The 14,432-nt window shown below is 47.9% G+C and overlaps 1 protein-coding gene and 1 non-coding gene across 2 annotated transcripts in view; one reads left to right on the plus strand and one right to left on the minus strand.

Moving 5' to 3' along the window:
* Positions 1-14,432, minus strand: part of DOP1B (DOP1 leucine zipper like protein B) — a 120,339-nt gene that overhangs the window by 19,938 nt on the left and 85,969 nt on the right. Inside the window, exons 22-26 of the mRNA XM_025380961.1 lie at positions 13,781-13,903; positions 12,207-12,344; positions 5,347-5,402; positions 2,815-2,919; positions 2,651-2,717 (exon numbers count right to left, since the gene is read on the minus strand). Of these exons, the coding sequence (XP_025236746.1) occupies positions 2,651-2,717; positions 2,815-2,919; positions 5,347-5,402; positions 12,207-12,344; positions 13,781-13,903 (489 nt within the window). The remainder of the gene's footprint in view (positions 1-2,650; positions 2,718-2,814; positions 2,920-5,346; positions 5,403-12,206; positions 12,345-13,780; positions 13,904-14,432) is intronic.
* LOC112621966 lies at positions 7,528-7,632 on the plus strand. Its single transcript, XR_003118884.1, has one exon. It is a non-coding gene; the product is annotated as a small nucleolar RNA U13 (small nucleolar RNA).

Here is a 14,432-nt window from a genome sequence, read left to right on the forward strand (position 1 = left end):
GCAGTGACTCATGCCTGTAATCCCAGCACTTTGGGAGGCTGAGGCGGCCAGGTCATAAGGTCAGGAGTTCAAGACCAGCCTGGCCAACATGGCGAAACTCTGTCTCTACTAAAAATACAAAAATTAGCTGGGCATGGTGGCAGGTGCCTGTGATCCCAGCTACTCGGAAGGCTGAGGCAAGAGAATCGCTTGAACCTGGGAGGCGGAGGTTGCAGTTAGCTGAGATTGTGCCATTGCACTCCAGCCTTGGCAACAAGAGTAAGACTCCGTCTCAAAATAAATAAATAAATAAATAAATAATAAAATAAACTGTTCAATGTGTTTCCTGAGTTCCATGAGCCACTCCAGCTAATTAACAGAACCCAAGGAGTGAATGGGGGAACTCCAATTTAGAGCTGGTCTGTCAGACGCACAGATGAAAACACTTGGGGCTTGTGATTGGCATCTGAAGGGGTGGGGCAGTGTTGTGGGACTGCGCCCTCAACCTGCGGGATCTGAAGATATCTCTAGGTGGAGAATGCCAGAATTGAATGGAACTGGATGACGCCTATCTAGTGTCCACTGCAGAACTACTAGCTTGGTTGCTGGTGGGGAGAAATTCCCACACATTTTGGTTACGAGGTCACCGAAGTATTCTATGTTATGAGACTGTGGTAGGAAAATCACACTTTGTTTTTTTCTATATCCCCAGTGGGGAAGAAGTATAGGGTGTGGCTCAAAATAGTAGGAAGGAATTAGTGTTGGGGATGCTAGGTGTCATGAGACAGAAAGAAGCAGATGCCACCTGGTCCCCTCAACCAAAAGGAGCAGAGAAGAGGCGTGCCAGCTGCAACAACAGAGGGAATGTCTGTGGCCAGAGCCCTCTCCAGGCAGGCTGAAGAGAGAGGGGCCTGCTACAGGCAACAGGCCACAAAAGCAGGGAGGGCTTAGGTGAGCAAGTGCTGTCCCAGCACCTGGACGGGCAGCATCGGCACTGTAATGATGTTTTCTTCTCTGGCTACAAGTCAAGGCCAAAGGAGGAGGCACCGGAATTTTCCAATTATGCTTTATGGTATTTTTTTTTTTTTGAGACCAAGTTTCATGCTTGTCACCCAGGCTGGAGTATAGTGGTGAGATCTCGGCTCACTGCAACCTCTGCCTCCCAGGTTCAAGCGATTCTCCTGCCTCAGCCTCCCGAGTAGCTGGGATTATAGGTGTGCGCCACCACGCGTGGCTAATTTTTGTATTTTTAGTAGAGGTGGGGTTTCACCATGTTGGCCAGGCTGCTCTTGAATCCCTGACCTCAGGTGATCCGCCTGCCTCGGCCTCCCAAAGCGCTGGGATTGCAGGTGTGAGCCACCGTGCCCAGCCTACTGTGCTTTATACAGTACTTTTGTGATTCAGAACTGCAGACCTGAGGCTGTTTCTGGATATACCTTTCACAAATGCCAGGGATCATAAAGATTAGCAGTAGTATCGCCAAGGCTATAAATATGATAGAAAAGCCAACTGAATCAAGGTCTATAATGGTTTGCAAAATAGTGATTATCCCAACTTCATCATAACTTCCATATTTATTAGTTGGCACTCCACTCTGAATTTTCCTTCTCCTATGGATGGGTTTTATTTTTCAGTATTAAACAAATTTTTATGAGCATACATTACTGTTATAATGGGAGATAAGGCGTTTAAGGAAAGAAATCCATGTATGGAGGCTGGGTGTGGTAGCTCACGCCTGGAATCCCAGCACTTTGGGAAGCCGAGGCAGGAGGATCACCTGAGGTCAGGAGTCTGAGACCAGACCAGACAACATGGAGAAACCTCGTCTCTATTAAAAACGCAAAAAATTAGCCAGGCGTGGTGACGTGTGTCTGTAATCTCGGCTACTTGGGAGGCTGAGGCAGGAGAATTGCTTGAACCCAAGAGGTGGAGGTTTCGGTGAGCTGAGACCGTGCCACTGCACTCTAGCTTGGGTGACAGAGTGAGATTCTGTCCAACCTCCCACCCCCCCACCAAAAAAAAAGAAAAAAAAAAAGGAAATATCCATGTATGGAGATAGCATCCTTTTTTTAATTTTTTTTGAGACAGGGTCTCTGTTGCCAGGCTGAAGTGCAGTGGCATGATCACAGCTCACTATAGCCTCAATCTCCCAGGCTCAAGGGATCCTCAGCCTCCCGAGTAGCTGGGACTATAGGTGTAGTTACCACACTAGGCTAATTTTTGTATTTTTGTAGAGATGAGGTCTCACTATGTTACCCAGATTGGTCTCGAACTCCTGAGCTTAAGCAATCTGCCCGCCTCAGCCTCCCGAAGTGCTGGGATTACAAGTGTGTGCCACCGTGTCCGGTGCGAGATAGATTTCTAATTCCACTTATGTTTCACAGTGAGGTCCACATACATCTGCATACAGCGTGGAGGGTGAGGGGTGCAGCTGTCAGTTCCACAATCGATTGCTCAAGCATTACACAAGAACCTTCATGAGAAAACCTGGGCCCCAGGTCTGACTGAACTCTCCAGAGACAGCGAGGGGGGAAGAAAGACTTGAGAACAAGTGCAAAGCTAACCTCAGATTCTGTCCAACGTCTCTTGCCTATCTGCTATCTGATATCCCCAAAGGAGGACAGCACTGCTGGGGTAATATCATTTGGCTGAACCTCTTTCGTATACAAACCTGCAGGTCTTTTAGATCCTTCTTGTTTTCCAGGTTGGGAGTTCTTGTTACAAAGTCATTCAGCATGCTGTCGGGAGACAGTCAGCTTCAGATTAAAAATGCCGCAGAAATAAAATATGTGCCAAAAGAAAATATTACACAATGACAATGTGGTGACATGATACCTGAGAAGCAGAAAATACCCAGGTGGGGCTAGATTCAACTGTACAGACTCCTTCAATACTCCCAACAGTGAAGAAAAGTTCTCTTGCAAGGCTGGTACTGGAAGCCTGTTTTTTAAAAAGATAGGAAAAACACTTAACCATGAACAGGTCAAAATACAACATTTATTTATAAGCACATTTAAGATCCTGGCGGTTGGAAAGCAAAGGGTAAACAGCACACCCCACCGACCTTTTTTTCTTTTTAAAAAATTACAACATACACAAGCTAAACTTTGGTATTCTGGCGAGCACTTGGAGTTTGGGAACCTGAAATCCTACTGCTGCCTGGTTTCCTTGTCTGTAAAATAAAAGCCTTAAACTAGATGATCAACCTTGATCTCTCAGGCCTTTCCTTTTTTGTAAGACAGAGTCTTGCTCTGTCGCCCAGGCTGGAGTGCAGTAGCGTAATCTCGGCTCACTGCAACCTCTGCCCCACCGAGTTCAAGTGATTCTCATTCTTCAGCCTCCCGAGCTGGGATTACAGGCGCCTGCCACCACACCGGGCTAATTTTTTGTATTTTAGTAGAGATGGGGTTTCATCACATTGGTCAGGCTGGTCTTGAACTCCTGGACTCAAGTAAATCCACTTGCCTCGGCCTCCCAAAGTGCTGGGATTACAGGCGTGAGCCACCGTGCCTGGCTGATCTCTCAGGCCTTTTTGAGCTGATATTCTGCTTCCCTAAAGTGGCTGGTAACAGAGCATCACCTGTCGGAAGGCTGCAAAGCATTAGGTCCCGGGACACTCACCAGGAAACTGGCCTACCCCCCTCTGTAGCTCTCAGGAGGAGGATTCTGAGATGACTGCTCCAAAGCGAGACAGCGCAGCTCAGGAAGTGAAAGCTCAGACTGCAGTCAGAGTGTCCCAGGTCCAAGTCCTGGTTCTCCAACTTACTACCTACTGTGTGACCTAGGTGGTTCCTCCTCGGCAAAAGGAGGAAGACCAAATCTAACCTGCAGCTGCTGGGAAAGCTTGACTATCCCTTAGGCCCCTACAGTCAACATTCGCCAGCAACACAACATATATTAGCTGTCATAGGAGGGAAGTGACGGGCTCATCTTTAACTCCTGGAGGAACGAACGACAATGATGCTCACGGGGGAAGTGGTCTGAATTTAACCCCACCCTGGTCATCTGCCAGGAGGCCTCGATTTACCATCCTGCAACTTCAGAATGTGGTGAGTAGGAATAACCACGGAATGTTAACTGTGAACCAAGGAGCCTGTGCCTGGTTGTCGGAGTTATTTATAGTGAGACTCCTGATGGCTATGTAGGGATCCCGAGGCTTCCCTGAGAAGTGGTCTATACCTCCCTCACCCCCTCTTTTTTTTTTTTTGAGATAGAGTCTCATTCTGTCCCCCAGGCTGCAGTACAGTGGCGTGATGTCAGCTCACATCAACCTCTGCCTCCTGGGTTCAAGTGATTCACCTGCCTCAGCTTCCTGAGTAGCTGGGACTACAGGCATGACACCACCAAGCCCTGGCTAATTTTTTTTTTGTAGTTTTAGTAGATATGGGGTTTTACTATATTGGCCAGGCTGGTCTCAAACTCCTGGCCTCAAGTGACCCACCCACTTCAGTCTCCCAAAGTGCCGTGATTATAGGCATGAGCCACCGCACCCAGCCCCCTCACCCTCATTTACAGCAACACAGAGCTGCGCCTGGGATGCGGCCATTGTAAGATCTGAATGAGGTCCAGTAAAGCTTATTTTTCATCCATGGGGAAAAACCTGGGGAATCCTCTTTAATGCTCTGTTGGCTAAGACACCTAATACCTATATCAACTTAGCAAATCAAAGCCGAGACCTCTCCGCATCAAACACGGGACGGCACACTGAGAACGTCACCAGATTTTTTTTTCTTTTGAGACAGAGCCTTGCTGTCACCCAGGCTGGAGAACAGTGGTGCGCTCTCTGCTCACTGCAACCTCCGCCTCCCGGGTTCACGCCATTCTCCTGCCTCAGCCTCCCGAGTAGCTGGGATTACAGGTGCATGCCACCATGCCCAACTAATGTTTGTATTTTTAGTACAGACGAGGTTTTACCATGTTGGCTAGGCTGGTCTCAAACTCCTGGCCTCAAGTGATCGGCCTGCCTCGGCCTCCCAAAGTGCTGGGATTGCAGGCATGAGTCACCACGCCCTGCCCATTTCTCCTTTTTCTGAAAGAGGTCTTTAACACTTCCCTATCTGTGTTTTTTTTTTTTCTTTTTCTGTATCAATTTAATGCAAATCTGAGCCTTTTAAAGTTTAATAGGCCTCACATAAAGCTTTGCTCATATAAAGTGTTCGAGATACAGTGTACAGATTTTAAGATGTTAACTCTCTGAAGAAGGAAAAGTACAGATCAATACCTCGGGAAGAAATGATGACAACTTTAAGATATTTTCTGAACTGTGGCTCTCTAGTAGTCTAGAAATAAAACCAGAGATATTATGCATGCTCACTGCCACAGTATCTGTATTTAAGGAAGTTTTTAGAGGACGAGAGACTATATTACCTTTGGAGAAAAGCATAGCAAAATTGCAACACAGGAATGTCCACTAGGGGCGATTTCTGAAAATGAAAGTAAAATCAATTACTCCGGGTTGGTGGGAAATAAGGCTAAAAAGAATTCAGATACAAAGTGAAACAGATCTATAGCCTAACAAAGCAAAGGTTTTCGACTAAAGAATCTTTCAGATAAAACAACAGACATGACAGTGCCCATCATGTACAATTAAAATAAGTGTGTCCTAGGAGCCCCCAAATCATTCGTGCCCCCTTAGACTTCTACAGTGATCTCCCATCCTGTGTACCCCCTTTCCATGCCAGGCATCAGGAAGCATTTAGGGAAAATCAGTATTGTAACTGAACTTCCCCAAACAGAGAGCTAGGGCCAGTGTTGACTCCAATGAATGCACATGATTACCAAGAGACAAGACAAAATTCTAATTCTTTTGCTTCTTTCTCTCTTCTCTTTTCTTTTCCTCTCTCCCTCCCTCCCTTTCTTTCTCTGTCTCTTTCTCTTTGACACAAGAGTCTTGTTCTGTTGTCCAGGATGGAGTACACTAGTGCAATCTCAGCTCACTGCAACCTCTGCTTCCCTCGTTCAAGTGATCCTCATGCCTCAGCCTCCCAAGTAGAGCCACCATACCCAGCCAAAAAATTCTAATTCTTAGTTTAGAAGATTACTTCAAACCCAACCCAGACAGTTTCCCCAAAAACCCTGTGGCTGGAACTACTTGGAAACAAGTTCCAAAACACACGTTTCCCCCGCTCCTTGCTTGTAAAAAGCTATTTGCAGCTATTAATTAACTAAACTAACCACAAAATGTAGTTTTGTTATTTGAACCGCCAAAAACCAGTCAGCTAGATAAAATCCAGTTCCTTTATAGCCCAGGAAAGACTAGAAATTGCAGGTATTTGTAGAAATTCAAGTAATGTGAAGGAACACAACCTAAAAACACTCGCTCTGGCTGTCACAGCCTCTGCAGAGCTGTCTGCAGGACAGCCCCTCGAAGAACCCCTTGGTTCTACGGCCACCAAGCCTGCAGTGGCACAGACTGCCCTGTGGCGTGTCATTCCCACTCCTAACATTTATGGACAAGAGTGAAAAGAGGCCAAGTGTGGTGGTTCACGCCTGTAATCCCAGCACTTTGGGAAGCCAAGGCGGGTGGATCACTTGAGGTCAGGTGTTCAAGACCAGCTTGGCCAACATGGCGAAACCCTATCTCTACTAAAAATACAAAAAAATTAACTGGGCATGGTGGCGCAAGCCTGTAATTCCAGCTACTCAGGAGGCTGAGGCAGGAGAACCGCTTGAACCAAGAAGGTAGAGGTTGCAGTGAACCAAGATCACGCCACTGCATTTCAGTCTGACTCCTGACAGCCTGGCTCTCTTTTTGAGAGCGAGACTCCACCTCAAAAAAAAAAAAAAAAAAAAAGGCGGGGGACAGTGGCTCACGCCTGTAATCCCAGCACTTTGGGAGGCCAAGGCCAGTGGATCATGAGGTCAGGCGATTGAGACCATCCTGGCTAACACGGTGAAACCCCGTCTCTACTAAAAATACAAAAAATTATCCAGGCACGGTGGTGGGCGCCTGTGGTCCCAGCTACTCAGGAGGCTGAGGCAGGAGAATGGCGTGAACCCGGGAGGTGGAGCTTGCAGTGAGCTGTGATCAGCCTGGGCGACAGAGCGAGACTTTGTCTCAGAAAAAAGAAAAAACAAAAAAAAACAAAAGTGAAAGGCAACAGGACGACCATACGTTCTTGGGAGATTGGGAGACCTGGGCCAGATCCCCAAGAAATACTGTGGGAGTCATTGGGGTCCTTTTACATTTGGTGCCTTAAGCACTGAGCAGGCTCCGCAGCCTGGCCTCGCCGTGGTGTTACTGAGCCGGCTCCATAGCCTGGCCTCGCAGTGTTGTTATTTTTTAGGATGGCTTCGCTTCTCTTCTCTCTTCTTTGCCAAGCTAGAATATAGGAGGACTGAGGGCAGGAACTGTTCTTTTCACTATTTAGCCTCCACCACACCACTCAGTGCGCATAGGGCATTGTCGATCAACACTGGAACGAAGGAAGAGACCAGGGGCTGGAGGATAACCAGCTGGGTGACGTCCAACGGCCAGGCCCTCGGGGCCTGGACATTTCTATAGGGGGCTGCCCTGTGTCATATGCGAGGCTGAAAAAAAGTCTTCTGGTCCATCTGTAGTTCATGAGTGTGATGATTGGGTGTTCATGTGCACGTGTGAGATGTGCCACCCTCAAGCCTTGTTACAATGGTCGGCACATGACCTGTCTGATGTGAAAAAAAAAAAAGTATTTCTTTCGTTTTGAGACAGGGTCTTGCTCTGTACTGGAGTGCAGTGGCGTGATCTTGGCTCAATGCAGCCTCAACTTCCCTGGCTCAAGTGATTCTCCCACCTCAGCCTCCCAAGTAGCTGAGGCTACAGGTGGGTACTACCATGCCTGGCTATTTTTTTCTTTCTTTTTTTTTTTTTTTTTGGAGAGTCAGGGTTTTACTTTGTTGCCCAGGCTGGTCTTGAACTTCTGGGCTCAAGCAATCTCCCTGCTTCGGCTTCCCAAAGTGTTGGGATTACAGGAGTGAGCCACCCTTTAACACTCTAAAATCATAATATCTATCTACCTACCTACCTACCTACTTCTATCTACCTGCATCTACCTACCTACCTACATCTACCTACCTACCTACATCTACCTACCTACCTACATCTATCTACCTACCTACATCTACCTACCTAGCTACATCTATCTACCTACCTACTTCTATCTATCTATCTACCTATCTACCTACCTACCTACCTACATCTATCTACCTACCGACCTACCTACATCTACCTACCTACCTACCTACTTCTAGCGATTAATCTATCTATCTATCTATCTATCTATCTATCTATCTATCTATCTACCTACCTACCTACCTACCTACCTGTCTTCCTGCCTACCTCCCTATTTTTTTTAATGTGTTTCTGTCCAGTTCTTGGTTCGTAACTCCTGCCCTCCTTTTACTTGTCCCAAGGCAGGACTCTAATCTGACTATGGTTCATAAGACTTTCATTCTGGGGAGGGTCCTGTCCCACACCCTGGAGGAAGGAGTGCTGTGCAGACAGGCCAAGAAGAATCTGAACAGGCAGGCCCTACTGGGTTTCCCCAGTCACTGTATTAAGTATTAGATCACATTCTTTTTGTCCAGTCACATTTCGACACGGTTGTCCATGCTTTAGTCATGCCCATCCAGTGAAGTTTCCATAAGAGGCCCAAGAGGACTGGGTTTGCTGAGCTTCTGGAGAGCAGAGCACATGAAGGTTCTGTGCCCACGGAGGGTGTGGGAGCTCCGCACGTCTTCCCCCATGCCTCGCCCTATGCACCCCTTCATCTGTATCCTTAGTAGTGGCCTTTATAATAAACCAGTAAACGTGTTTCTGGAGTTCTGCAAGCTGCTCTGACAAATTAATTGAACCCAAAGAGGGGGTTTGTGGGAATCCCAACTTGAAGCTAGTCAGTCAGAAGTTCCAGAGGCCCGGACTCGTGACTGGTGTCTGAAGTTGAGGGTGCTCTTGGGACTGAGTCCTTACCCTGTGGGATCTGACACTGTCTCCAAGCAGATAGAGTAGGAATCGAATTGGAGGACACCCAACTGGTGTCCACTGCGGACTCAATTGCTTGCCTGCTGGTGGGGAGAACTCCCCGCATATCTGCGGTAAGAGGTCTTCTGTGTTGATTGTTATGTTGTTGAGGGAGGACACAGTTGAGTTTCTTTTTTTTTTTTTCCCAGATATAGAACTGTGTTAGTCCTCTTGTGACTGGCTTACTTCATTCAACTTAATGTCTTCAAGGTTCATCCATGTCGCCAGGCGCGAGGGCTCACGCCTGTAATCCCAGCACTTTGGGAGGCCAAGGCAGGCGGATCACGAGGTCAAGAGATCGAGACCATCCTGGCCAACACAGTGAAACCCCATCTCTACTAAAAATACAAAAAATTAGCCGGGCGCAGTGGCGGGCATCTGTACTCCCAGGTACTCGGGAGGCTGAGGCAGGAGAATGGCATGAACCCAGGAGGCAGAGCTTGCAGTGAGCCAAGATTGTGCCACAGCACTCCAGCCTGGGCAACAGAGTGAGACTCCATCTCAAAAAAAAAAAAAAGGTTCATCCATGTTAAGGATCTGACATCCATGTTGTAGCACGTGTCAGAATTTCATTCCTGTTAAAGCTGAGTACTAACCCACTACATGCACAGATCTCACTTTGTTATCTGCGTACCCACTGATACACACATGGATTGCTTCTGCCTTTTGGCTGCTGTGAATAATGCTGCTATGAACATCAGCACACAAATATCTGTTCAAGTAAAGCTATATTTTTTAATAATCACTTTTCCATTGCACAAATTTTCTTTTTTGTGGACAGGGTCTCACTCTGTCACTCAGGCTGGAGTGCAATGGCTCCATCATAGCTCACTACAACCTCATACTCGTGTGCTCAACTGATCCTCCTGCCTCAGCCTCCCAATTAGCTGGGGCTACAAGTGTGCACTACCACCCCCAGCTAATTTTTTAATTTATTGTAGAGACGGTGTCTCCCTACGTTGCCCAGGCTGGTCTTGAACTCCTGGACTAATGTGCTAGGATTACAGGCATGAGCCACCATGCCCAGGCCCCCTAATTTTCATTTAGATTATTCTTAAATTTTTGCTAACTGTATGATTTTAAATTGTTTGACAGAAGGCAATTATTTCAAGATTGAAATAAATCCCTGGTTTTTATTAACTTAAGAGCAAAACGGCTCTGCTGCTTTCAATGATGAAGTCTGCTTTGGTAAAAACAAAAACAGAAGACTCTAAGGGAATGCAAATATTAAACCACACAGCTTGCCCTGTTTTAAGTCCACTGTGTATAACTGAAGAAGCTCTCTAGACGACCTGGGCCCTCCAGGCTGCTGTAATGAAATTGAGCAGAAAAATTACAAGGAACTTCTTGGTTCAATGACATCAGCCTGAAGGTTTCTGTTTCACAGCAGCCAGATGAAATCTCTTTCTCAGAGTGTCTATCATGACTTATGTTCTCTGACATTTATTTTCTACTTTTATAAAAAATTATGCAGCCAGGCATGATGGCTCTCGCCCGTAATCCCAGCACTTTGGGAGGCCGAGGCAGGAGGATTGCTTGAGCCTAGGAGTTCCAGACCAGTCTGGGCAACATGGCAAACCCCGTCACTACAAAAAATATAAAAATTAGTCAGGCGTGGTGGTGTGCACGTGTGGTCTCAGCTACTTGAGAAGATCACTTGAGCGTGGGGAGGTCGAGGCTATGGTGAGCTGTGATTGTGCCACTGCACTGCAGCCTGGATGACAAAGTGAGACTTCCATGCACCTGCACTCCCAGCTACCCGGGAGGCCAAGGCACAAGAATCACTTGAGCCCAGGAGGTGGAGGTTGCAGTGAGTTGAGATCACACCACTGCACTCCAGCCTGGATGACAGTGTGAGACTCTATCTCAAAAAAAAAAAAAAGGTACACAAATTTTAGTTTGCCCTTGACAAAGACTCTCTCCTTGAGCTGACTCTAGCTAGGCTCCTCTGAGCCCTCTGCTTGACAAATGATTCTGTCCACCCCCACATCAAGGGACTTGAGCAAACACCACCAGCATGGATCACTAGGATGGGGACACCAGTCCTCTTCAAACGCCTGCCCAAGAAAGCTCAAGGTTGCCAAAGAATTTACTGTTTGTTCCTGCCAACACCTGCAGAGAGGTCCCTGACCTCCCTTTCTCAGAGCATTTTAAGTTGACAATGATAAATACTTTCTCTGTCCCTTTGAGATGTGTATGTGTCTCCCACAGCCTAGGAATGTGTTTCTCAAGGACCTGGGAGCCATCCCTTTGAAATAGAATCACTGAGAAAGACAGAGTCTTGATCTCCCAGCCTCTGTGGGAGGGTAGGAGCCTCATTCGGATAAGCCCCAGTTAGCAAATCCAGATGGCCTAATCACATCTACGGACTGAGCAGCCTCCCTGCCTGCTCTTTTGTAATTTTCTACTTCTCCAATTCTCCTTAAATCCCTGCTCCTTCTCCTCCCTCCTCCCTCATCCTTTCCCAGTCATCTCCACACAAATCTAAACTGAACCCAGCACTTCCCCTTACCGCAGTGGTTACTGAATCACATCTGTCTTTACCACCTTTCACTAGAGTCTGGTTTTGTTCCTCTTTTTTTTTTTTTTTTTTTTTTTTGAGACGGAGTCTCGCGCTGTCGCCCAGGCTGGAGTGCAGTGGCGCAATCTCGGCTCACTGCAAGCTCCGCCTCCCGGGTTCACGCCATTCTCCTGCCTCAGCCTCCTGAGTAGCTGGGACTACAGGCGCCCACCACCGCGCCCGGCTAATTTTTTGTATTTTTAGTAGAGACGGGGTTTCACTGTGGTCTCGATCTCCTGACCTTGTGATCCGCCCGCCTCGGCCTCCCAAAGTGCTGGGATTACAGGCGTGAGCCACCGCGCCCGGCCTTGTTCCTCTTTGACATCTTTACAGCTGCAAGTTCCTTGAGGCAGGTGCCCTTTCCCCTTTCTAAAGATTTTATTCCATTTAGTGCCCAGAAGGCGTGTCCCAGGCAGTGTCCTCAGCAGCAGGGTACAAGGATGAGAGCCCCTGACCTCAGGCAGTTCCCACCTTAAAAAAGGAGCATCAAATCTTCATAGGTCTCCCCCAAAGCACAGCAAACAGCACCTCCACTTCACTACCCCAAGCAGTCCCACTCACTCTTGTTACCTATCTTTCCCTCCCAAACACAATTTATAAGGAAGGAGAGTTATGACGAATGCCACCCACTCATCTACAGAAGCCTAGAGGACTCCCCAGCCTCCTTACCTCGTCACCCCCTTTGACTTGGGGTGGCCTCTTCACCACCTCCTTCACCAGGTGCAGCAACGTGTCAGTCTGCAGGGTGCTGAGTGCACACACCAAGTCGACAAGGGTCAGCTGGGATGCACTCACCGCTGGGATAATCTGCCAAGAAAAAAAAAAATTCCTTGAAAGCTTAAATAAGGATGATGTACAAAAAGTATTCTATAGTAGCCGTCCCTGGAGAAATCAATCTGCTTTCATCTTTTTTTTTTTTTTTTTTTTTGGAGACAGAGTCTTGCTCTGTCACCCAGGCTGGAGTGCAGTGGCGTGATCTCGGCTCACTGCAACCTCTGCCTCCCAGGTTTAAGCGATTCTCCTGCCTCAGCCTCCTGAGTAGCTGGGATTACAGATGCCCACCAACATGCCTGGCTAATTTTTGTATTTTTAGTAGAGACAGAGTTTCGCCATGTTGGCCAGGCTGGTCTCAAACTCCTGATCTCAGGTGATCTGCCAGCCTGGGTCTCCCAAAGTGCTGGGATTACAGGTGTGAGCCACCACGCCCAGTCTGTTTTAATCTCTTAAACAAACATTTCCTATTGAACCAAGTAAAGGCTCCATCCATGGGAACAACACAATTTGATACAAATTAGGAATAAAAGGTGCAGTCCCTGATGGGGCTGTAATAGTGGTATGTTTGAATTTAGTAGAAAGCATTTTAGAAACATATATACTAAATTTGAAGGAAACAAGCGGTGGAATCAAAAATACGAAGACAGGAAGGAAAAACAGATAAACCAGACTCCCATTTGCTGGCCTTGGAAGGAAAGGCCTGGTATGGGAGGCATATTTTTAATGACATAAGTCTGCACACCCTGGTCACGGGCATTTGGAAGAACAACAACTAGCGCCAGGCTCCTCAGCAGGGAAGGAGCCCACAGGTGCTCAGGAGGGTGGCATCGGACACCGACCACTGACCCTTCCTCAGAGAACAGGTGCCCATGTCAGCCACAGAGGCTGAGCACTGGGGGAGTGTCCAGGAGGTACAGCAGCAGACCCTGAGCAGGGGATGGAGCAGGGGTGGGAGGGAACAAAGAGGACTGAGGTTGAAAACAGTAGGCCAACCCCTGCAGGACTTCATGGTGGACCAGTCAAGTGGATAAAGAATGGGCAAAATGCAAACTGAAATTAATCTTTGGGCTCACGCCTGTAATCCCAGCACCTTGGGAGGCCGAGGTGGGCGGATCACGAGGTCAGGAGTACGAGACCAGCTTGGCCAACATGGTGAAACCCTGTCTCTACTAAAAAATACAAAAATTAGCTGGCCATGGTGGTGGGCACCTACAATTCCAGTTACTTGGGAGGCTAAGGCAGAAGAATCGCTTGAACCCAGGAGGTGGAGGTTGCAGCAAGCCAATATCGCACCACTGCACTCCAGCCTGGGTGACAAGAGAGAGACTCCATCTCAAATCGATAAAATGATTAAATCAACTCAATAGTTTCCCATACTGGCCTCCAATGTCACCTTTGACTCCACATGATTCTGTGGTATTTCTTTGTCACGGTAAGTTTAACTGCTCCTCTAACTTTTTAAACTTTACCTTCATCTTACTGTGACGCTGGGCTTTCTTTCTGCTCCACACTGCCGCAACAGCTGCTGTCAACTGAACCCCAAGATGGGCCGTCAAGGGGTTTAAGAAGTCTAAAATTTTCTGTCTTATGGTCTAGAAAATAGGAAAAAAAAAAGTTACTGCGGGGTAATATTGGGGCTACGGCATCCTATACATTGAACCAGCACCTGCTGTCCATTCCCGAGATCAAGGACCCTGTCATGTTCGTGCCCAATGCTGTGCTGAGGTGCTTCCCTGATGGGTGGATCCCAGCAAAGGGAGGAATCAGAACCCTTTCTGGAAGGAGTTGGATGTGTGATGGTGGCGTGTCATGCCGGGGGGAAGGAGCAGTGAACGGCCAAGGTGGAGAGACAGACGGCCAGCTCGACTGGCCAGGTGGGGAGACGGACGGCCAGCTCGACTGGCCAGGTGGGGAGACGGACGGCCAGCTTATTGGCCAGGTGGAGAGACGGATGGCCAGCTCGATTGGCCAGGTGGAAAGAGTGAGGGCCAGCTCGATTGGCCAGGAGCATCTCGGGAGATGATGAGTTTCACCCTTGCTGCTGTGAACACAGCAGGGGTCTTGCAGGAAGGCCGGCAAGGCTTTGCAGCACTGTTTCCATCTGGAAATCCCACAGCCTCA

This window comes from Theropithecus gelada, chromosome 3, assembly GCF_003255815.1.
Source record: "Theropithecus gelada isolate Dixy chromosome 3, Tgel_1.0, whole genome shotgun sequence".
Classification (NCBI taxonomy): Eukaryota; Metazoa; Chordata; class Mammalia; order Primates; family Cercopithecidae; genus Theropithecus; species Theropithecus gelada.